This window comes from Cydia amplana, chromosome 11 (genome assembly GCF_948474715.1).
Source record: "Cydia amplana chromosome 11, ilCydAmpl1.1, whole genome shotgun sequence".
NCBI lineage: Eukaryota > Metazoa > Arthropoda > Insecta > Lepidoptera > Tortricidae > Cydia > Cydia amplana.
The window spans coordinates 15,134,134-15,158,583 of record NC_086079.1 but is presented as its reverse complement, the minus strand read 5'-3'; the positions used below and the strand labels follow the sequence as shown (position 1 = coordinate 15,158,583).

Genomic DNA, 24,450 nt, shown 5'->3' with positions numbered 1-24,450 from the left:
CGTGCGATAGAGATAGTACCAGAGAGTCACGTTTCTGTAAAGGTATGAATTTTTTAATTTAATTTACTTTGTCATTTATTTCCATAGTGTGGCATTGAAATTAGTTGTCAATAAATTCTATAGTCGCTTAAAAAAAGCATGTATACTTGGTCAACCAGATCTCGACAGTAAAAAAAGGCGGCAAATTTGAAAAATGTAGGCGCGAAGGGATATCGTCCCATAGAAATTTGAATTTCGCGCCTTTTTTTACTGACAAGATTTGGTTGACCAGCTTTATGTTTTTAATTCTAAACTATACTTGGTCAAGCAGGTCTTGTCAGTAGAAAAAGGCGGCAAATTTGAAAAATGTAGGCGCAAATGGATATCGTCCCATAGAAAATTTGAATTTCGCGCCTTTTTTTACTGACAAGATTTGCTTGACCAGCTATATGTACTTGCTATTATTACAAATTCTCAATCTTCCTAATAACGTAATCCCCAAGGTTTACATTCTCTCAATTAGTGATAGGTCAAGCCCAGGGTCTATCAAGGAATCTATTATAAGAGACAATGTAGGCCCTTGGCATTGTGTAGGTCCTTAGGCTGAGGGCCTTTATAGGGCGGAGGGTTGAAATATCTGCTGATTTTGTCCTGTTATTTTACACGATTAATTTTCTACTTGTAGGCCTGAAAGTTTTTTTTTTATTGGAATATGTACCTAAGCATTTGACCACAATCTCACCTGTGCCGATGTAGTCTAGGATGGAACATGCTTACCTAAAAGATGTCTATTCACTCTCGATTTAAAAAGATCCAAGTTATAGTGGACTGGGAATAGATATAGGTTTAACCATAGAGAAAAAAATACATAGAGTGCTCACTCCATACATCAGTTTTAGTACCAAAAAGACTATTAGCATCTAGCAACGAACGAGTAGCGGAACTATCAGTACTGCTACATCTATTGTCAAGTAGCAGTACTGATAGTTCCGCTACTCGATGCTAGATGTAGACATTGAAATTAATAGTCTGAACTGATGTATGGAGTGAGCACTCTTGTCTTACTATATTTCTCTATGGTTTAACCTTTTCGACGCCGTGTCAAACACCAAAGCTGTCACGCTGACGCCACGTCACCGAAGTGTCAAAACTAAAATTGAACTTTATGCATATGCACGTAGGTCGATGTTGCTCTGTGGTCTGTGACCGATTAATCGGTCTTTGGCGTTGAACCTACGGTGCGGATATATCGGTCATTGGCGTCCAAAAGGTTAAAGAAAAGGCGTAGACTAGCAATAACTTGCATGCAATTTACTTTACAATGTCAACTACTAAGGTATACAGCGGGCGTATTATGGATGGCTTTATCCAGGTGATAAAATAACTGTTACTTTTTAACAGCGCGAGATAGACAGGGACGGATACAGTTTTATCATGCTGTCACTTAGACAAGAATGACCATCATATCCGTGCTGCATTCAAAAGTATGATCAGATACCGCAATGTAATAAAAATGGCATGCTAGTTCTTTCTAGATCTAGTCTAAACTTCGCTTAATTCAACACTCATTAAACTTCGTCTCATTTCAACAAACACACATTCCAATAAGTACATGCAGTCACCTGCAATAATATGTTACTCTTTGAAGGCCGCAAAAATATGTGACACGCTCTTATGGCTCTACAAATAATAAGATCGTGTCAGATATTATTGAGGCCTTCGTTGTGTAACATATTATTGCAGGTGACTGTACAAACGGTTATCAATGGCTTGTTATATTTGACAGACGTTTATAAACAGTCAGCAGCAGAAGTTGCTACGCGGGCGAGGTGTTCTAAATTACCTTGACGCGCTCTTATTCTCTTAACAATAAAGTCGCGTCAAGATCATTTTGAACACCTAGCCCGTTTAGCAACTATTGCTGCTGACTGAACAACGCCAAAAGGCACTCGATGACTTATTAGGTAGATCTGTGGTTTTGTCAACGTAATAATACACTGGCAAATTGTAATTAATGAACGTAATGTGTGACATAGAGCGGTTCCAACAGTACATACGTGAAGTGGTCAACGTTTACTACAGTGTATGTAGTGTGTAATTATTTTCCATCGTATTTTCACGAAAAAATACGAATTCAGTTAATCTCGGTACAAAAGTCATTGCCTTTTTTTTTTAGTGTAGCCACCGTTGGCGCTAGCTGCATATGCAGCTGTAATGTACAGCCAAGGTATGGTTGGACCGGATAAATAAAGTGTTGCGAGCACGATGCTTGTTTTATATGTATAAAATAGTCTTAATTTAATTTAATATAGTCGTTTATGTTGTATATATATTCCTTCTGTGTAACTTTTATTTTATTTTATTTTATTTTACTATCCGTTCACTGTATACTATGTTATTTGATGTATTTTTCTTCAATTGTCTGTTACCCTCCGTGATTCTTCTCACTGGATGGTCTCATCGGAAGACCAGCGCTGGAAGCCACCAGCTACATGCTGAGATGAGGCCATTTCGTGGCACTTTAATCTTATTTTGTGTTTTCTTTCATATTATGTAGGTATTGTCTGTGCTTACGAATAAATTCTATTCTATTCTATTCTAAAAGTACTGGAATTGACTGAAGTAGCATGACAAATACGAACGTTTCCGACAAAATACGACACGAAAAACAATCTTGCATTACATTCACTTGTATACCCTTTCATACAGTCATCTGCAGTTAATATTTGAATTTGTTGAGCCATAAGAGTGTTTCGTTTTCATTGCTTTTAAGTACCATCGCCCACACTGTTAACTGACCGTTCGTAAACCTTATTACAAAAGGCAAAAGGCCCACCGATGGACAGTTTGTACGTAAGCGATGAAAAAAAAAAAACAACGGGTTGCACTCAGGGAGTGCCGGCAGAAGTGAAAACTCAATGACTAGTGCAAAATGCACTATGTATAATTGAGGTTAACGCCATCTAGCGTTATTTCGTCGCATTACTTGAAACCCCTAAGCACATCACTGTTAGTACTCGAGTTATATTAATACCAGTTAGAGCGAAACTCACATTTAAATCAATAAAGAAAAACTCAATGACATTACATGTAACAGTTTTTCGATCAGGTCACGTGTCCGTCTTACGGTCACGTGATCGTCTTACGGTCAAGTCATCTCTCGCGAGTATTTTGCCCCACCTCAAAAAGTGCACAGCAGCGCCGCTAAAGAAGTTTTCACTTCAAAAAAGAATTGCTTTGAATTCATGAAACTTGCCGAGTTTGTTGTCTCCTATAGAGAACTATCTTTCTACTTTAACTCTATCGCATTTCTATGGTCCTTATGTCGTTTCTCTTCTCGATACATTCATTTAGTTTACAATAGTCGTAAGTCAGTATAAGTTTTGTGGTGGTTATAACTTTTTGATATTGTGAGCGTGGGGTGGCAGGTGTTGTTTGTTCCAAACAAATGTTAATAGCGTCGTACATTATAATTAGTCGCTGTGTGGTTAAGATATACATTGCCATAAGGGTTCATACAAGATGTATGATGGTACAGCAATATTGTAGTCATCTGCATTAATATCTTGCACATTTCACACGATGGAGCGTGAAAAATGGCTGACACGATCATATTTGTAGACTGTTCATATTATTCTAATAGTTTTGTAAATGAACGAATTTATGAAAAAGTTTCACATATTACAGACGTAGCAGCCATTTAAAAAATAGTTGAGATCATCATTATCAATTATCAGTAAGAAAATGAGCCTTTTAAAACCATTTTAAAATGTGTATCTATTTAATTGTCCACAGAAGAGGAGGGCACAGAGCTTGAACTCGAAGCGCTATACCGCCGGTACTGCGTGCGGTTGAAACATGCGCTCTTCGTGTCCGCGCTCTGCGTGACACTCTTATTCACCCTTATGTTGCTGTGTGCTGTGTGCATACTACATGCTGATGTAAGTTATTGTGATTTTGTGATGTGATAGACGCTAGACCTGGCCCCGTAGACAACATGCCAATCGTTAACGCTCCGTAGCGAACGAAACGCAACTGTCACTGTCACGCTAATATGGAAAAGTGCTTGAGAGACACAAAGCGATTCGATAGCGAAGCGTAAGCGATCGTCACCTTGGCTAGGCAGCCTGATGTCCCCGGTCGCAAGGCCAGTCGTAACATGCGGTTTCTAAACACATCATACAGAGCTTATAGGTTTGTGTGTAGATAAAATAGTATACATAATCACAAGTACATAGTACATAATTAGGCATTATACTCATATGATCCTTTTAGGATAACTCGTGCATGCGTCTGTCTGACCCCCCTTTATCTCCGAAACTACTGGGACTAAAATTTTGAAAAAGATACACAAAAATAGTTCATTATCAATATACAGGGTGCTTCCTGTAACAGGAGCAATAAATTAAACTAAAGGCTGTACTCCTGAAACTGACCAACATTTGTTCAGCAACTTTTAAAAATTATGAATCCTTTAGACTTCCTCTTTTTCATACAAAATAAATATTGCCTTCAATGTAAGCTGACATCAGTGTGTTTGACGTTGCTTGTCACGCTTTAAACATAACAAAATTTGCAATACATTGCGTCTTAGAATAAACTTTAAAGTGTAATAAAAATCAAAACATGAGTTATTTTCAAAAGTTGCTGAACAAATGTTGGTCAGTTTGAGGAGTACAGCCTTCAGTTTAATTTATTGCTCCTGTTACAGGAAGCACCCTGTAGATGACAGGAAAACCTATTAGAAATGTGCTGTCAAGCGTGAGTAGGACTTAATGTACGGAACCCTTGGAACGCGAGTCCGACTCGTACTTTTTTAGACAAAGGCTAGTTTAGCTGAAGGGCAAATTTTACACACTTTAACTTCCCTTATCTGTGTGTAACGTGCTTCCTTAGGCCCTTAACTCTTGGACCGCCAAATACGTCAACAGATGCGCACGCTTACAGCCCAATATCAACCTTCATGCGCGCCGACAAGGTTCACAATAAAGTGCCGCGTACTATTACGAGTATAGTCGTGGCGTTCAAAGGGTTAAACGCTTATGAATTTACCTAATTACGAAACTCGGCATACTAAAGCTCAAGCAAACTTCCCCAAAGTGATGTTTATTAACTCTATACTAGTGTAGTGTAGATTAAATTGGTTAGAGACGCGGCTGGCGGCTTGTGAATTTATAGCTTGAAACAATACGGTGGTGCCGTGGTTCATACACGCATTATGGTAAAATATGTATTTATCCGCCAAATACCCTAGCTCTTAGTTTTTTTAAATTAAAATTGGTTCTTTTATTTTTATTTGCTTTAGTAATTAACATAGTTTTTAAGTTTATACCTACTAATAACTTTATGGATCCATGATCTGAAGTAAACTTTTATTTTTACATAATTAATGTAAATATGTATATTATACAAGGAAAGTTTTAGTCTGAAAAGCCAAATCAGTAGCAGATAATAATAAAAAAACTATATTAGTCCTTTTTTTGGTATTATGAATTTAGTTTGTAAGTAGCAGCAGCGTTTCAAGCCAAGTTCAAAAGAAGAGAACTGGTGACGCAGCGTCCGTGTGTTGTACTTATAATACACGAACCATGTGGAGCCCTGCCTCTTACTAAATCAACATAGGTATCTTTGCTTAGAATGATAATGTGCGTAGTTTGCGAGATTCTGTAAATAATTAGTTACAGAATTTATAATCCGAGTATTTGGACGCACGTTTCAGCGGGGAGCTTTAGGATGCTTATTTAGGTATTAAATTTAATGAAGAGCTTTCCGGACCTAAGCCTCATGTTAACTAAATAAACGCCACTAAACCGCCAGTGGTCCCAGAGAGAACAGTCCAGTTCAGATTAATAAAACCGGTCGGTTATTCATCACTAAATACGTCTGTCTCAAAACAAATCCATCTTATCAGAAAATGGCCTAGGTTAAATAGATGTCAACATCTATTAAACCTAGGATTATGTTATGAATATTTAAAATAAAATATTGTACCTGTATAAAATACTAAAACTGATCATTAAACTAAAGAATAACCAAAGAGAATGACAACACCTCATTAAACAAAATACAATCTACAGAATTACCAAGAAGTAAATTTATCACTACTTATAAACTTGCGAAGTTAACTATTAGCTGCTTTGATAGTGCACGACACCTTGCACTTTGTGACTATGCGCTGAAACTTGGCACAATTGATTCTTAGCTGGTCTTGAGTTGATAGAGATCGGGAGCCGACGAGAGCCACCTCCTTTTAGTGGTTGGGGGGAGGGGGGGGGGGGAAGTTCGACGCTGCCGCGCTTCAATTAAAGCAGTATTAGGGCATGTGATATATCATTTTCGGATAAATTAAGGACGAGGAATCTATTTTTAGAACAAAAACAATGCACTTTCTAACAAAAAAATGAATAAAGTAGAATAGACTAAAAAAAGTATAATTTGTTTTTTTTTTTTATAATTACCATTTTTTTTATTTAAAAACAAAAAATATAGTCGTAAAGCTACACTTATCTAGTTTAATGCATGATCGTCCGTGAAGTAGGGCTTAGTCAGGGTGATCTCAATTTGAGATCACCCTAACCGACACTGAATATTATTTTTTATCTCCCATGTTTCAACAGATTTATATAATAAACTATATATATTTTTGTAAACTAGATAAGTGTAGCTTTACGACTATATTTTTTGTTTTGAGATTTCTGTTACACTTAAAAAAGAAATGGTAATTATAAATAAAACAAATTATTACTTTTTTTAGTCTTTTCTACTTTATTCATTTTTTTTGTTAGAAAGAGCTTTGTTTTTGTTCTAAAAATAGATTCCTCATCCTCAATTTATCTGAAAATGATATATCACATGCCCTAATATTTATAGCTTTAGAGAAATGTGGCTTCAATTGAAGCGCGGCAGCGTCGAAATTACCCCCCTCCCCCCACTAAATGGGCGTTGGCTCTCGATGTCTCCCGGTCTCTATCAACTCAAGACCAGCTAAGAATCAACTGTGCCAAGTTTCAGCGCATAGTCACAAAGTGCAAGGCTCCCATACAACATCGTGCAGTATCAAAGCAGGTATATCGTACTTCTACTTATTTGAATAGACACGGATGCGTACAACTCTCTATTACGCAGACAGATAAATATGGAATATTTACATTAGGTAATAAGTCTTTTCTCAAACATGCAATGAAATGTCGTCGCTCCGGGCGTTATATCAGGCTTCGAAGTATCACGTTTAGGGCGGAACAACTCTAGAGAACTGTAAAGGAATTTCATACGAAATTGAAGGCCTGGGCCGGGAAGTAATTTTTTTTAAATTCTAATGTAAACATGGGGTCTGTGTCCATGAACAGACTAAACAGACGATATTTTTTTTTATATTTTTGGTGAATTAATGGTTATCGGACCAAAATATCCGTGTTAACGCCTGTTATACACGAACGTACTGATATTAAGAATACGAATCTGTATGATTCAATGTGTTGATGAATAAATTTAAAATTGTGTCTATACGTAAGTTACCAGAGACCATAGACAATATTTAAAATCCTCTGCATTTATTTTATTTATAGAAATTGAGATTCTTATTATCAGATTGTGTATAATGGCCCTAATAAGGTCTATTCGAACACTAAACACGCGAAATACGGACGACTTCCGTAAAAAAAAAAAACAATTATGGCGGGATTGGAAGGAAAATTAAAAAACTTTTGTTGTGAAGTTGGATTTTTATTATAAAGATTATAAATTTGTTTTTTTGAGTGGTGTATATTTTTATTTCATTGCATGTTTGAGAAAAGCACTATACAATCTATACATGCCTAGCCGTGAAAAGGTCTTGCCGGCTTCGTATCACTATCCGGCCTCCCTACGGTCGGCCGGCTATGGGTAGAATCACATCTGTCAGCATCGAGCCGCATTTTATATATGAGAAATTGCTCGTTAGTATGAAGATGCGTACGCATGCTTTCAGCTTTCCGATGCGTACGTGTCAGATTTACCACCAGTAAAATCATTAATAACATAGGAAATCAGGATGTAATGCAGTATTTAATTAAGATCAGTTAGTTATTGCTCAAGTAATGTATTTATTATAGGGACAACTACAAGGTTTAGAATATAAAAATGGCAAACATTATTTAAGTAATATATTTATATAAGCAAATTGTAAGTAAAAGTATATTGTAAATTTACTGAACAATTAATCGGCTTTATTACCACATAATTCACAAAAATCATAATAATTGTATTGCTAAATTAATTAGTCAAGTAGGTACGCTGCGTAATAGATATCGGTGGCTTATAGTTAGTACTGGCTACCTTACCGTACACACTTGACATAATTTAAAACAGTAATAAAGATCTAGCAATAAGCTACATGATGTATTACACCGTAATCAGTTGGAATATACGTTACATAGCAATTGTTAAAAGGTCATCAAAGGTTGTAACGTACATACCATCAGACTATAACACAAAGAAAACATAAAAGTCATAAAAACACAATAAAATAGATACTTAGCTTCGTTTGTCATTGTTAGCTCTCCAACTGAGAAGTGAGCCACAACTGTCAGACACCCGCTTATATTCGATCAGACTTCACCCCTTCCACCACTTCTTGGTAGGAATAACAAGTAAGATGTTTGCGGCACATCCGGTTATCATAATAATTCAATTTAACAAATGTATTTGCTACATTTTAATTTAATTTATTATAGAATAATTAATAGCAAATTAATACGAATTTAATATCATGGCCATGGACCTAGAATATTACGGACGGACTGTCACCTAAGACAAACTGTGACACTGCAATGGCGGACGGTTTGAATGTGTGCGTGTAGACGAGTGTTACCATGTAACACAAATTCTCCCCTAATGGTGAAACAATTATTTTTAATATCGTCCTTGTTTTCAAATAAAAAAATGAGGACAGTTTTACGTTAGACAATAAAAAAGGTGTGTACGTATCTGATTTTATAGGTCTTGAAAATGCGCAATATTGCACAATTACTTTGTGCAAACATTATTTTCAATACCTAATGATATTTAGCATCGTAATGAAATCAGTTCGTCATGTTTTTTTAATTTATACATTTAACTTGAAACATATCTGGTTTTCAACAAAAAAAATATAATACATAACAAACAAACGTTAAGTATCGCTCCTTAGTATCGGGAAATTACCATACCGACCTAGTTTGAAATGCATAATCAATAATTTAACCATTTACCTAAATGATCTCTTAATATAGGTGAACCAGGATCTATTGAGGGTGCGCCATGTTGCGGAATTTCACTGGAACTAATTTTTTCATACTACACTGAATTGTCACCCTATACATGAGAATAACAGCGCCCTCTTGACAATTATCATATATTACTGGTCAGGCTATACATAATGATTTAATAAGAAGGGTATCAATTACCCTACTTTCGGGAAATTACCCTATTCATGTTACTGGTCACACTCCTGTTTTGCAGTTTGATAATTTATAAACAACTAATTATCGTGATTTTACGTACTAATTGATAAACTAAGTATGAAAAGTTATTCCGTGACTTTTTTTCTTTCGGTCGGTACAATTCTAGCAGGATTTAGCTACGCATGCCGGCATATTTTATATTTTTCTTCGACATGTTTACTTCAATGACGTTTCGATTCGTCTGACGGCAAACTGGTGGATGTGGGCTGTCAATGTGTGTGTGTCACGCGTAAATACTTAGAAACTGGTGGATGTTGGAATCACAGTTGTGTTGTAAGCGAAACTCTGTCCGTAATATTATAGGTTCATGATCATGGCTTATTATTATAGGATACTTTATTTACGTTACTAATGTTCTGACAGTTATGGTCAAGAAATATACATGGAGGGTAGTTGTGTAATTAAACAGCAGTTCTAACTTATTATTTCGATATACGTATAAGTGTGATCTTTGTTTTTATACTACGTATCTCACACGGCCATACTGACAGGTGCTTCGTTCTCGAAGTACCTTATTTCTGCAATCATATTAAACTTAGTGTATGCAATGACTATTTTTTATTAGTCAGATACTATATCACATTAATCAAATGAGAGCTCGCAGGCTCGGCAGCAGGTCCCTATATTGCTACTTTTTCACTTACATCAAGCGAGAGCTCGCAGGCTCGGCAGCAATTATCCTACTTACAATCACCATGCTACGGGCACTTATCACATCAAGTCAGCCTCGGTAGCATGTATCGCCCTGAGTTGGCTACTGGTCCACTTATAACATCAAGTGGGGCACACAGGCTCTGCAGCAGGTCCCTATATTGCTACTTTTTCACTTACATCAAGCGAGAGCTCGTTGGCTCGGCAGCAATAATCCTAGTTACAATCACCATGCTACTGTTTTACTTATCACATCACGTCAGCCTCGGTAGCATGTATCATAAATGCCAAATCATACACAGACATAGCGATCACATATCAAATCTACAGTAGATATTATCTTGTGTAAAATACAAAAAAAAATACCTTTCCAAATATCGTTCGGCCAATCTGACGAATCATTGCACATTTAAACATATTAATTACGTGACGATAGCTTCATGGTACACCAGGACTCTGCTCCACTGTCGCTTGTAGTGGGTCAAAGGTGGGCAAAGCGATGTCTTTGTCTCTTCCGCGAGCACCGGAGACGGTTTTCGTAACGGCTATCAGAAGGCTTTCCACAGCTACCAAATTCATCTGAAATTATATAAGTATATATGTAAAATGTAGCTGGATACTATCCCACTTCTGATGTCAGATTTACCACCAGTAAAATCATTAATAACATAGGAAATCAGGATGTAATGCAGTATTTAATTAAGATCAGTTAGTTATTGCTCAAGTAATGTATTTATTATAGGGACAACTACAAGGTTTAGAATATAAAAATGGCAAACATTATTTAAGTAATATATTTATATAAGCAAATTGTAAGTAAAAGTATATTGTAAATTTACTGAACAATTAATCGGCTTTATTACCACATAATTCACAAAAATCTTAATAATTGTATTGCTAAATTAATTAGTCAAGTAGGTACGCTGCGTAATAGATATCGGTGGCTTATAGTTAGTACTGGCTACCTTACCGTACACACTTGACATAATTTAAAACAGTAATAAAGATCTAGCAATAAGCTACATGATGTATTACACCGTAATCAGTTGGAATATACGTTACATAGCAATTGTTAAAAGGTCATCAAAGGTTGTAACGTACATACCATCAGACTATAACACAAAGAAAACATAAAAGTCATAAAAACACAATAAAATAGATACTTAGCTTCGTTTGTCATTGTTAGCTCTCCAACTGAGAAGTGAGCCACAACTGTCAGACACCCGCTTATATTCGATCAGACTTCACCCCTTCCACCACTTCTTGGTAGGAATAACAAGTAAGATGTTTGCGGCACATCCGGTTATCATAATAATTCAATTTAACAAATGTATTTGCTACATTTTAATTTAATTTATTATAGAATAATTAATAGCAAATTAATACGAATTTAATATCATGGCTTATTATTATAGGATACCTTATTTACGTTACTAATGTTCTGACAGTTATGGTCAAGAAATATACATGGAGGGTAGTTGTGTAATTAAACAGCAGTTCTAACTTATTATTTCGATATACGTATTAGCTTAGCAAAAGTGGACTATTTCGTGAAAATGTAAGTGTGATCTTTGTTTTTATACTACGTATCTCACATACGCATCTTCATACTAACGAGCGATTTCTCATATACAAAATGCGGCTCGATGCTGACAGATGTGATTCCACCCTATACCTACTCACCCGGCAAGCCCTTCTTTCCCGGCGTCTGCAGTAATGTACTATTCCTATCCTATTTGCAGTCTTCAAGTCAATGCACTAAAACCGCGTAAGATTACCTAAGTCTATTTTTTTATTCCGTAGACTAAAATGACATTTCATAGTATGAACATCATGTGTCATTTCATACTATGAAATGTCATTTTAGTCTACCGAATAAAAAAATAGACTTTAGTGACTATTCTGCACTATCTGCCAAAAGCGTGATACTTCGGGAGTAATCTCATAAACCATAATTGTGTGGGACGGAGACTTAACATGATCTGCAGCGTGACCTTAGACCTAATCCGGTTACTGTGTGCTGTGCTGGGCGAAAGGGCATCAGCTTAAATTATCTGACGTGACAGATATGAGCGCTTGCAACTGAAAATGGTGGAAATGTTGGAAAAGGAAAGCCGATGGTCAAAGGAAGTTGTGGGAAATATCTGGGAACTAATAATAATTAGCGTTAGTTGATTCTGAAAATGTTGTACAGGTTTTATCCTCTAGTGTCTAGTAAATCAACAGTAGGTACATACTCATGGTTATGAATAAAAATAACCGAAAATTTCTAGGACTCTTTAAGACGATCTGAACACGCAACAATAAACATAAGTTTTGGGCAAAAATTTCATTTTTGGTACAAGCTTTTATCGCTGACTGTACTTTTCTTTTCACAGACAACTATACTCATCGAGACAATTCTAAAAACCCCAAACACATTAGGTTGCGTTGTTTTATCACAGAGTTCCTATGACCACCTCCTGTCTCCATCATCAGATCAGCTCCATGGTACCATAATATTGCATTGTCATCCGACTTACATATTGATGCAACAGTTTCATTGGAAGTAGGAAAGTGGGTCAAATTTAGCTTGCAAGATTTGACCCGTACAAACATAGTTAACTACATACATATTTACATAGGTACATTGCAAGTTATTAAATAATAATAAAAGCTTGTAAAAACTACTGCAATTGAAAGCTGACTAGTCTGGCGTATCTGGTTATGGAGGTTGCAGTAATCGGATAAAGTTGCCCGGAGACATGGCATTTGACCCTAATGCGGTTAATGTACGGCTTGAGTGGACTACTGAAAGGGCCATAACGACATCCGAGTTGGACAGTTCGCTGACGTCCGTTCGTGTTCGCTGACAGTACGTCAGCGGGGTTGTAGGTGTAGGCTTAACGACACTTAACTTTATTACCGGTCAGCGAAAGTGTTAAACAGACAGGCACCAGCGAGGGCCACGTAAATTGCATGGTTGTTGATGTATACAGCTACAGCCGATATGTTTTAGATAAACATACAAACTGTTGTAAAAAAACAACATGCCCTAACTTAGGCTAAAAAAGTAAGATCTCAAATGACAAATTAAACTTAAAAAAAGATAATAATCATAAACGACATCTGATATTTATTTTTAAATCGGTTGCCTGTAATTATTTATTGGGAGTTTTAGAAAAAATAAAAGACATGACGCAGTCGAAAGCCGGCGGCAAGGATTATTTTTAAACGTGTATTTTTGTATTCGGTATAACTCGACTAATTCAAAGTCTCCGCTACTACAGTATCTGACAAGACCTCAATAATAGAGGCATACCTATGAGTAAAAACATGGTTAACCCGTCGAACGCCCACCATACAACAAATTGATGCAAAGCAATTTGACCCATATTGATCCGTAGTAACACATACCTGATACTGAGTCGCTACGACCCAAATTGAGTTAGCATCACACGTGTGACACTAGGGCGCTCCACGGTTTAATAATCCAGGTAAAATTGCATTTATATCGTATATTTAAAATCGTATGATTAAGCGTAGGCGGTGTAAGGGGTTTTTAAACTTGTAATTTCATAGTTCCTAATTTTTAAGTAATTTCTTGCCATGGTTACTTAAAATTTTGTTGAAGCGACTGAATGACTTACAAACAAATTGAACAAACATTTTGAGCGCACATACAAGTATTTAGAAACAAATGATTTCAATTACTGTCAAACTATACAATATTAACCTCACGGCTAAGGAACGGTACGGCCATGTAATACGAAGATGGTCTTTAGACCACATCTTGAAAAAGTACCTTTCCACTGTGCGTAAAAGAGAGAGATGTAGGCCGCTGACTACCTGGATGGCGAATGTTCAGAGGGACATGAAGAAGTGCGGCCTAAAATTTTTGGCACCCGTATTGTGATCTAAAAAAGCACTATGATTTTTCAAAAACTCTGCTGAACTAAATACCTTAAGAATGCCACGTAACGAGGAAAAAGAAAAAGAAAGAAGAATACCTACACACAAATTATTTCAGTACGCTCTGAGGGCCTACAGCGAACACCGAAATTCGCAAAATGCATCTTTCTCTTTTAGGTACTCCAGTTAAGACGTTATTAGAGTGACCGAGAAATATGTCCGCAATTTGTGAACTTCGGTATTCGCGGCTGTGCTCAAAGTTATTTAGTCAGGTTACTGCACCGCCCAGCGCCGTAGGATGGTCGTAGGGAGATATTGGAATTCCTGTCGCGTCCATGTTTTCATTGCTTCTCTAATTATCGAGTTGTCGCTTTTTTGAAGTTTTACGCTGTTTGTTTTAACAAATTTAATCGAGATATGGAAGGGAAAACCTTGTTGTGCCGACCACATAACGTAGTGGGATATCACTGGGATAAGGGCAGGAGGAAGAAGAGTTTAGGGGTTAAATAAAACCTAGAGAGGTCATCAACCCACGCCTGCACCTGAGGACAATGTAACAATGTACCAATATCTTGTGATTCAGTGAAAGAAACAACATTTTAGGACTGAATGTGTGGCGCAATCGCTAAGGAGCTTCTGGGGCTCAAAAGGCACAAAACTTGCGCGGTGACTAGAATACTGACTGGACACTGTAAGTTGAACAAGCACATGTTTCAAATTGGCAAGAAACAAGATGCGACATGCAGGTTCTGCCAGGAGTCAGAGGAGACTGCAATGCACATTCTCTGTTCCTGTGGACCACTAATGTCAAAAAGAAGTACCTACTTAGGGCGGCATGTATTGCAACCCTATGAGGTACAGAACGTTACGGCCCAAAGCATCTGTAATTTTCTGGATGCAACGGGCATTAGTAATGAACTTTAAAGGGCCGTCACAATAGATCAATACTTGGTCGACGTGACACTCAAAGGCCCGATACCACCCCAATGTGTGGCGCACGAACATACATAATTATTGAAAATTGTAATTATTCAAAATATGTAGTTATTTTCGATACAAGTGCGAAAAAGAGGAAATTCGAAACGAGTGGCGATAAATTGCGAGTGGCATAAATAAATCGACACGAGTTGCGAATTACCTATTCGCACGTGTATCGAACAACGTTTTACAGTACATACATATGGCACTTTAAAGTTCCGACATATTACGCACGAAAAGTGCTATTTTACGCACTGCTGCGGAAAAGTAGCCCCATGTGTACTGTAAAAATATTTAAGTCGGTTAATAACAATTTCTAGCATCGAATCCAGTACCAGAGGGCCTACCGCGAACCACGTTCGACGTGTTACCTCCCTGTCACACTTACGTACGAATTTACAAGTGCGACAGAAAGGCAATACGTCGAACGTGGTTCGCGGTAGGCGCTCTGTTACTATAGAGATTGTCACATTTATTTTTGCGGCCTTCGAAGAGTAACACATTAATGGAGGTGACTATTCTTATTAAATGCAGCAGCGATGCCGACAGCTTTAGCTCAGAAATTTCTGAATTCACTAATTAGTACAACTCGTGCTATGTTCCATAGCTTTCTGTTAATTACGGTGTGCTAATTAGTTTTAACTTTGCTTTATGTCTGAGGATAGAAAGGTACAAATGTAGATAATTAAAATCTTATTTTACTTGTGTGTGCGAAAGAGTTAAGATTAGATTAGGGTTACAGTTCTTTCTAATATAAATTAAAACCTTAAGTAATTAATATATAAAATACGTGATTACCACATTTATTATTATTTACCACTAAACGTGAGGCAAAGAAACGTACCAAATAATTGTTAGATCATAAATATGATAACTGATTGATTGAAATCCAGTTAAAAAAACTTTGACACTCTTGTGGATAAAATGCAAATAATTAGGTTTTGAATTTTTGAATTATGATGGTGTGGTAAAAACAAAATTACTTATTTTAACAACAAAACTTATAGACGCAGCCATATATATTAAAACAGGTAACTCACGTATTTTTAAGTCGAAAAACGATACGTTTTACTCCGTACAGAGGAGTGTCGTCAGGAGCTTGCGTTGGCGGATCGGCGCAGACACGAGCGTTTTTCGACTTAAAATACGTGAGTGACCCGTTTTAACATACATAATATTTAATATAAAATTACTTTTGTTGTAAAGTATCGCCTCTGAAAAGGCAATTGCCTTTTCGCATCAAGTATGCTGTACGCCGACTTTAAAGTTTAAATCACCTCAGTTTAAAGCTTAGCTACGATATCCTCGGCGCGTGCTACGAATGTTACTAATGCTATGATGTAGCCACCTAGCTTTTCTTAACGCGTTTCTTAATATTGGAACAATGAAATTACATTACTATCATTTCAATTGGGTTTTAATTAAAGTTGAAACGATAAAGGAGATGAATGTGTTTTTAGTAAGCATTTGTTTAACTGTTTAAGATGGCTACCGTTACTAAGCTATTCGGATCTCTGCAGGCACAAATCTAGAGGGTTGATCAAAGACTTGATTTCCTCGCACAGGAGGCAACTGCATTAAATCACCAAATACACAAATATTTAGTGAATAGAATCAGGCGTTACTTTGCGGAAATCCATACTAATTAAAACCAAAATATTACGTAACGTAAATGTTACGTAAAATGTTACGTATAACGGGTTAGCACTGATTGACTAGCACGTTATCTTTTCGCGGATTAGCAAAGTAATATTTTGGTTTTAATTTACACAAATGTTTACCCTACTTAAGGCCACTTATGCTTGACGAGCAGCGAAGAGCTTCGAGCCTAAGAATACAAAGACATACTGCCGTTTTCGAACTTCAAGATATTCACAAGAGACGACACGTACTAGATCCATTCTAGATACGTTATAGTTCAGATTTCAACTAGTTCTCTTTTGCAGCGCAATTCGGGCAACCAATGTCACTTTTACGATAGATCGTGTTAGATATCTATTAGATGTGAATTAGATCTCTAAGTAATATCTTGTGGAAATCGTTCAAGAGTATCTCCAGAATCGCGGAAATGTCAAATTTGACAGGTTAGATCTTAAACATATCGTTATCATATCTTGGCGATGTCTAAAAGATATCTAATAGATGTCTATTACAAAATCCAAATCGGGCCCCAATTCTTTGATCAACCCTCTAGATTTGTCCCTACATATTTCAGAACAGCTTAGTAACGGAGATGAACAGACTTAGAAACCTGTCCAGCGAGAACTAAAAAGTAAAAAATAAATTAAAAGACGTAGTACTATTATATATTAAATATGTGGTACTATTATATATTCTGTGGTACAGGTTAAATCTAGACGGAGCGTATAAGACGACTTGTGGTTAACACTCTTACAAATGGACATACTTTTACTTATTTGCATCGTTCAATGACATTATAGGCGATTCAATGATTTTATTTACCTAATTTTGTTTAAAAAAGACACATATAGGTAATCAAAATGAAAAGTTCAGTTTTCAAGTAGGTACCTACCTAATCGTTTTTTTCGCAATCGTAATTCACGTGGGCGCCTCGTAGATTTCCCAAGAGAAAGCTTTCAGGTTTTTACGAGTAGGTATGTGAACGAAACGTAACATTATCAGTAATTATGTTTCAACCCGTGGAAATGTTCAATTCAATAGATGGTAGGTACCTTGGATTTATATATCTGAGGGCGTATTTTTATTTTGAAAATGGGAGGCTAAAGCTAACGAGTCTGAGATACTACAAATCAAGATTATAGAGTCAAAGTTAAGTTGATTAAAGGGGGGGTTTAGGGTTTAGAGAGTAGTCAACCAGTTCACAAATTTGCTCTAGTAATGGGTAGAAAACTAGTGTGTTCGCGCGAACTGTACATTTTTCTCTCCTGTGGGCAACAGTTAACAGCTTGTGGGTATGTAAGTAATGATTTTATCATAGTTCTCTAAATAAAAGGAGAACCTTTTCACGTGGATAATGGTTAAATAAGAAAATTATCCTTTATAGCCCTTAACTCTTGTGTATGTCTACAGGAAAGACGTGAACACAGTTTTCTTTTTGACCCAATCATATCGAGTCCCTCTACGGAAGGGGCTTGACAACTGATTTCTTTATTTCATCCGTATCATTGGATAATGATTGCTTCAAATATTGCCGGGTATCTAACAGCCACATCCGCTGAACTGAGTCACGGCCGAATTCGCGCAATGCTTATAAGATATCACAGCGATACGATACCGATCTGTCAGTGTCAAAAGTGACATTTATTCAACCAAAAACTTTTAACACACAGGGAATTAAAAAAAAATTGAAAATAAAGATAAAATTAGATATTGTAGAACTAGAACAGTTATCCTTTTTTGGTATGATCGACTATTTTCGCCAAGTGAGAGTTGTCCCTGAAATCTATAAAAAACCTTATTTGTTCCAGGAACTGCCTCAACAAGTCCATTCCCTGGCCACGCTCTCCGTCATCGTCTTCATACTATCCATGGTGCTGGCGATGGCGCTGTTGCCAGCTGCGCCGGAGTGGGAAGCGCTGGCGCTCACCGGCTCTGTGCTGGTGACGGCGTGTCTGGGCGCAGGCACGTTGATGGCCACACACCATGCGCCGTTGCCGCTCTTCGCTCTAATATTGGTGAGTATCTATGGTGCTGGGGATGGCGCTGTTGCCAGCTGCGCCGGAGTGGGAAGCGCTGGCGCTCACCGGCTCCGTGCTGGTGACGGCGTGCCTGGGCGCAGGCATGCTGATGGCCACGCACCATGCGCCGTTGCCGCTCTTCGCCCTCATATTGGTTTGTATCCATGGTGCTGGGGATGGCGCTGTTGCCAGCTGCGCCGGAGTGGGAAGGTCGGCGCTCACCGGCTCTGTGCTGGTGACGGCGTGCCTGGGCGCAGGCACGCTGATGGCCACGCACCATGCGCCGTTACCGCTCTTCGCCCTCATATTGATGAGTATCTATCGTGCTGGTGATGGCGCTGTTGCCAGCGCAGGTGCTCGACAATTGTACCCTAAATTTTGTATTCCCTCACGAGTAACCAAAAAACTAGTGTACATTCCCACTTAACCGACGTTACCTCAAAAGCCACAAACTATAATTGCGTAAACCTTCAGGGCTCAACTTTTCAGGTAAACTTCCCAAATAGCCAATAAATAAATCGCCACTACTTTCTCCAAATCCCTTGAGTACGTGAGAGGGGACGCCTGTTATCCGGAAATTCAGGACAGCTCGGGCGACGGCGACACTCATCCGGTTATTATCCGGATTAGGCCGAAATAAGAGCATATTGGATGTGTGGGGTTTGGTGCTAAGATTCCGGAAATCTGATGAGTTATGTGCTTGTGTATTTATGGATGTGTAATGTTGTTGTGGTAGAGATTAGGAACGGTATCCTGCTTTTCTACATTAATCACTTAAATTAATTTAAGCTCCAATAATAATGAGCTCAAATAAGTATGAGAATAATGAATTAATGTCAGTAAATACAGACGGCTTATTATTAACTATGTTTATTATTCAATGACAAAATATTGTGCAGAGACCCACGTTTCTGCTCAGAATAGCGTGAACGTTCACCCAACTGTCACACCGCGGTATTCGGAAAACAAGATCCGTTCTAGAGAAGAGAACGATACGATATGTACTAGATACCAACTAGTTTAGATTTCAACTAGATATCTTTTGCGGGCAAGCAATGTCACTTTTACGTTAAATTATCTTTTTAAGACACTGACTTAATATAAAAGAAATAGACACACAAAGCAGAACAAAAACGTCAACAAATGTGGATCCCAATGACGTTTCGCACCATTTGCATTGATGATAAAAACGCTTACGTAAATTTTGAGTCAAGATAAATGTTTCGTACAGAAAAGAGCTTAATGTCGTAAGCATTAAGTGTCAAATTTGCAAACATAAGTACCAACACTGTTAAAAAAATTAGTCCGATGGCACTAAACGTAACGTATTTATGTCAAACAACGTCAAACGAGAATAATGAAGGAATGGAGTCACTTTGGTACACTTTAATATGTATGTATTACAGGAAAACCAATTGAAGTAATAAATAAAACAAATTTAATTTAATCGAGAGCTCAAATGAAATTAATTCGTGGTTCAAATTCAAACAAATTAATTTTTTAATTCGTAAGTAGGTATACGTTCTTAAATACTAATTTCCTTGAAATAAACTCTACTTATTAAATAACTGTGTATTTAAGATTTACTCATAGCACGGGTGCACGGGGACATTTAGGTACTGATTGGATTTTTTTTATAAAGTCTACCTATACTTTACAAAAAAAATCCTGTGGTTGTCACTGTGTTCAGACAGGTTTAGCATTATTAAATTATACAACGGGACTTAATCGCGTATCTAAGTTTTAAGATTTACCTCCGACGTTTCGAGGACGGCGTTGTCCCCGTGGTCTCGGAGAAGACTGGCTTAAGTTGACATCAGCATCGTCTAACCGCGCGAGTTTTTCGAACTACCCGCACTTGGTCTTGTTTATCCGCTTGAACGTTTTGCGCACTAGGGATGTCACTCTGTCGACACACAACACTAACGATATTCGATTTATCGACTGTCGATATTCGTTTACGCTTACATTTACTAATGACTGGATTCCATGTGGATGAGATCTTGAAACCCTCGTCCCGATTGAAATTACTATGTTTTTTTATTTCAATGGCTTCCCGTACTTTCCTGCTGTAGAAATGACGATCCGGGATTTTAGGGTTATGCAGCTCAATCCAGTGGTTTGGTCCTGACTCCAGTAAAATCGTGAAAGTTTAAATCAGTGTTAGGTTTAGCATTTACAGTTAGTCGATATAAGCCCTTATTGGTGGTGTATATGTCGGAAACAGGGAAATGGGCCGAACACACAAGTGCCGTTTTGCCTTGTTTAAAACTGCATCACCCCTATCTCTTGCTATAATTAAATAGCAGTCCACTTTGCACGTGGCATAGGTTTTCTCGGAAATCTTGAATTTAAACATAATATTATTCCTTATGAATTCCATATAAAAATATAAAAAAATATTGACCTCACATTGACTCATTAGATTTTTGTTCCTTGACATCCCTTGTTTGATACTAACAAATTAATTTATTCAAAACCATATAATTACCACCAGATTACATAAATTATGTAATGCTATCCAAAGAACTAACCGAAAGAAATACATTCCATCCTTTTTCCTTGTTTTATCATTGTTATTTTTACATATTTTAACGGCACATTTCGTAATTGTTGACAACTTCACATTTGAGCGTTTCAAACAAGACTAAACGCAAAAGTGATGCATGATCTGTTTTGACATTACTTTTGTGGGGCCATTTTTGGCGGCTGATTGGGTATCCAGTTATTTATACTATATCAATGTTTTAAGATCGTTTCAAAATCGTTTTGAGATCTAAATACATAATAACGAGACGTTTTAAACATTGTGAAAATCGTTCAAGAGTATCTCCAGAATCGCGGAAATGTCAAATTTGACAGGCTAGATCTTAAAAATATCGTTGTCGTATCTTGGTGATGTCTAATAGATATCTAGTTCAAAATACGAATCGGGCCCACAGTAATAGCGGGACAGGAAACAAGCGTTTTCTGGCCCGCCCGAACAGACACTTTGACGGCTAATGTATCCAAAGTGGCAGGAATGAACGATTTGTTTCTCAGTAATTTTTATCTAATTGAAGTTTTTATATTTATTTTTAAAGGTGATTGATTAACAAACCTGTCAGGGCACAGTCTAGGGATTTGATATCGATAAAAAAGATGTCGATATATAATTAATAATAGGACATGTGCTCATTGAAAATTCTCGATTACTATAAAAAGGTTCTATATATATCACACCTGACGGTCTAGCATGAGTTGCGTTCTCGCGTGCGACACCATACTTGAAGTCGCAATAATAAATGTATGCGGATGTCATTCCAAAAAAAATTACAATTTACTGTCAGTGCCATTAATGTTAGAGTAAGAATAATAGGTATATATGATGTAATATTCCGCTACGATTGTTACGAAGTCCAAAATAATCATGTCGCCCAAGAAAAAGTCACGCCCAAGTAAATATTCTATTTATTTTGTAGAACATTTAGATGTTGACAGTAACATCGATATATTTAATCGTCGATAAAATATTTTGCTACGTCACTTTAGCATAAGTGCCCCGAGTTATCCCAGGTTTGTTGATGAATTTGTTATTTTGTTGTTTCTTTGAAGCCATTTACAAGTTTTATTAGCAGTCGAGAAAGCAGTATGGAGAAGGTACGAGGGGCGTTCAAAATATTCTCGGTATTGATATCTTACGACCTCTTCTAAAATTTCTTTCGTTACTGGCCGCTAAGGTTTATTCATTGACATTAAAAAAAAGTATAATTCGAACCGAGATAGTCTTTTGTTTTTCTGCAATTGCTGAACAAACATGAACATCCTGTGCGAATTGACAATGTTAACTAAATTAGAACATCGATGCGTGATAAAATTCTTGATAAAACAGGGTAAAAATCAAAAAACCATAAAAGAGGAAATGGATTGTGTTTACCGTGAGTCTGCTCCTTCTTTATCTACCATTCAAAAGTGGTCAAGCGAGTTTAAACGCGGAAGGGAGAGTATTGAAGATGACCCTAGACCTGGCCGGCCTGTAGTAGCTACTTCACAAGAAAATATTGATAAAGTGGAAAAACTTATATTGGAAGATGGTCGAGTGAAGGTAAAATCTATAGCACAAGTAACCAATCTCTCTATTGGTACCGTACATGATATTATACATGACCATCTTAATATGTCAAAAGTAAGTGCAAGATGGGTTCCGCGAATGCTGACTCGGCTTCAAAAAGACATGCGTGTAGCTTGTTGTTCCGATTTTATTGACCTGTGCGGTGAAAATCCTGATGAGGTGCTGCAAAGAATAGTTACTGGAGATGAAACCTGGGTTCATCATTATGACCCAGAGAGTAAACAAGAGTCCATGCAGTGGCACATTAAGGGTTCAGCTCATCCCAAGAAGTTGAAGGTCATCCCTTCAGCTGGCAAGGTCATGGCCACGATATTTTGGGATTGTGAAGGAGTATTACTAATCGATTATAAAGAAAAAGGTGTAAATATCACAGGACAGTACTACGCTAACATTCTACGTCAATTAAAGGATGTAATTAAAGAAAAGAGGCGAGGAAAGTTAACCAAAGGTATTCTGCTTCTGCATGACAACGCCCCCGTCCATACTGCTCATATTGCCAAGGCAGCTATTGTTGAACGTGGGTTTAAAACTGTTACTCACCCACCGTATAGTCCGGACTTAGCCCCCAGCGACTTCTTTTTGCTCCCCAATCTTAAAAAGGATCTGCGTGGAAATAAATTTTCTGACGATGAAGCATTGAAGGCGGCAGTGGAGGAGCATTTTTACACGAAAGATAAAAAGTATTTTTACGAGGGATTAAAAAAAATAATTGATCGATCTTTTAAGTGTATGAACATAGGGGGGGAGTATATTGAAAAATAAAAATATCAAACTTTTCGTACTTGTTTGTTTTCATTCTCATACCGAGAATATTTTGAATACCCCTCGTACCTGTTTGAAATACTCTCGCAGGTTAATTCGAACTTTCACCTGACATCAAAACCATATCTGAATGATGTCAATTAGTTATCATTGGCGTGTGCGTTTCGCTCGTACTAATCCATGTACAGACAAGTTCGAGGGAAATAAACGTGCGAATGATAACTGACTGATATCATTCAGATTTCACGCTAGCGTTTATGTCAGTGCTAAACTGGTGGTAGCCACACTAAACTTGAATATCGTTCATGCTGGTTGGTGCATGGGCAATGAAGTAAAAGTCGTGCATGAGATCAAAACCTCTTCTAATTGTTAAATTAGAATTCATCATCATCATCATCATATCAGCCCTTTATCGCCCACTGCTGAGCATAGGCCTCTCTTCTAGTACGCCACTTGTCCCGGTCCTGAGCTAATCTCATCCAGAAGTGACCCGCAATCTTCCGGATGTCGTCCACCCAACGAGCCAACGGACGCCAGGCGCTTCTGTCATCCGAAAACGGCCACCATTCTGTTAACATTTTAGTCCACCGGCCATCACTCTGCCTAGCAACATGTCCTGCCCAAGTCCATTTTAGTTTGGTAATGACGCAACCCACGTCTTGCACCTTGGTGCGGCGACGGATCTCGACATTCCTTACTGGATCTTGAAGCTTGATACCGAGCATGGCGCGCTCCATTCCACATACTATTTCATGGAAGGAACGTGGTAAATTATATATCAATCTACATAATTCATAATTTCTATTTTAGAAAGGAAAAGTTTTAATAGATTATTCATGATATTCATCGATCTGCCAGACATATTGTAATAGCCACGTGGAATTCGTGAGTTTGATACTTTTCTACCGATATTTACTTTAATTATTGTTAAATTTTATGA

General features: G+C 37.4%; 1 protein-coding gene across 1 annotated transcript in view; it reads left to right on the top strand.

The window, feature by feature from the left end:
• The window catches only part of LOC134652123 (adenylate cyclase type 2-like), a 215,422-nt gene that overhangs the window by 30,882 nt on the left and 160,090 nt on the right, over positions 1-24,450 (top strand). The window contains exons 2-3 of the mRNA XM_063507291.1: positions 3,775-3,920; positions 18,428-18,634. Of these exons, the coding sequence (XP_063363361.1) occupies positions 3,775-3,920; positions 18,428-18,634 (353 nt within the window). The remainder of the gene's footprint in view (positions 1-3,774; positions 3,921-18,427; positions 18,635-24,450) is intronic.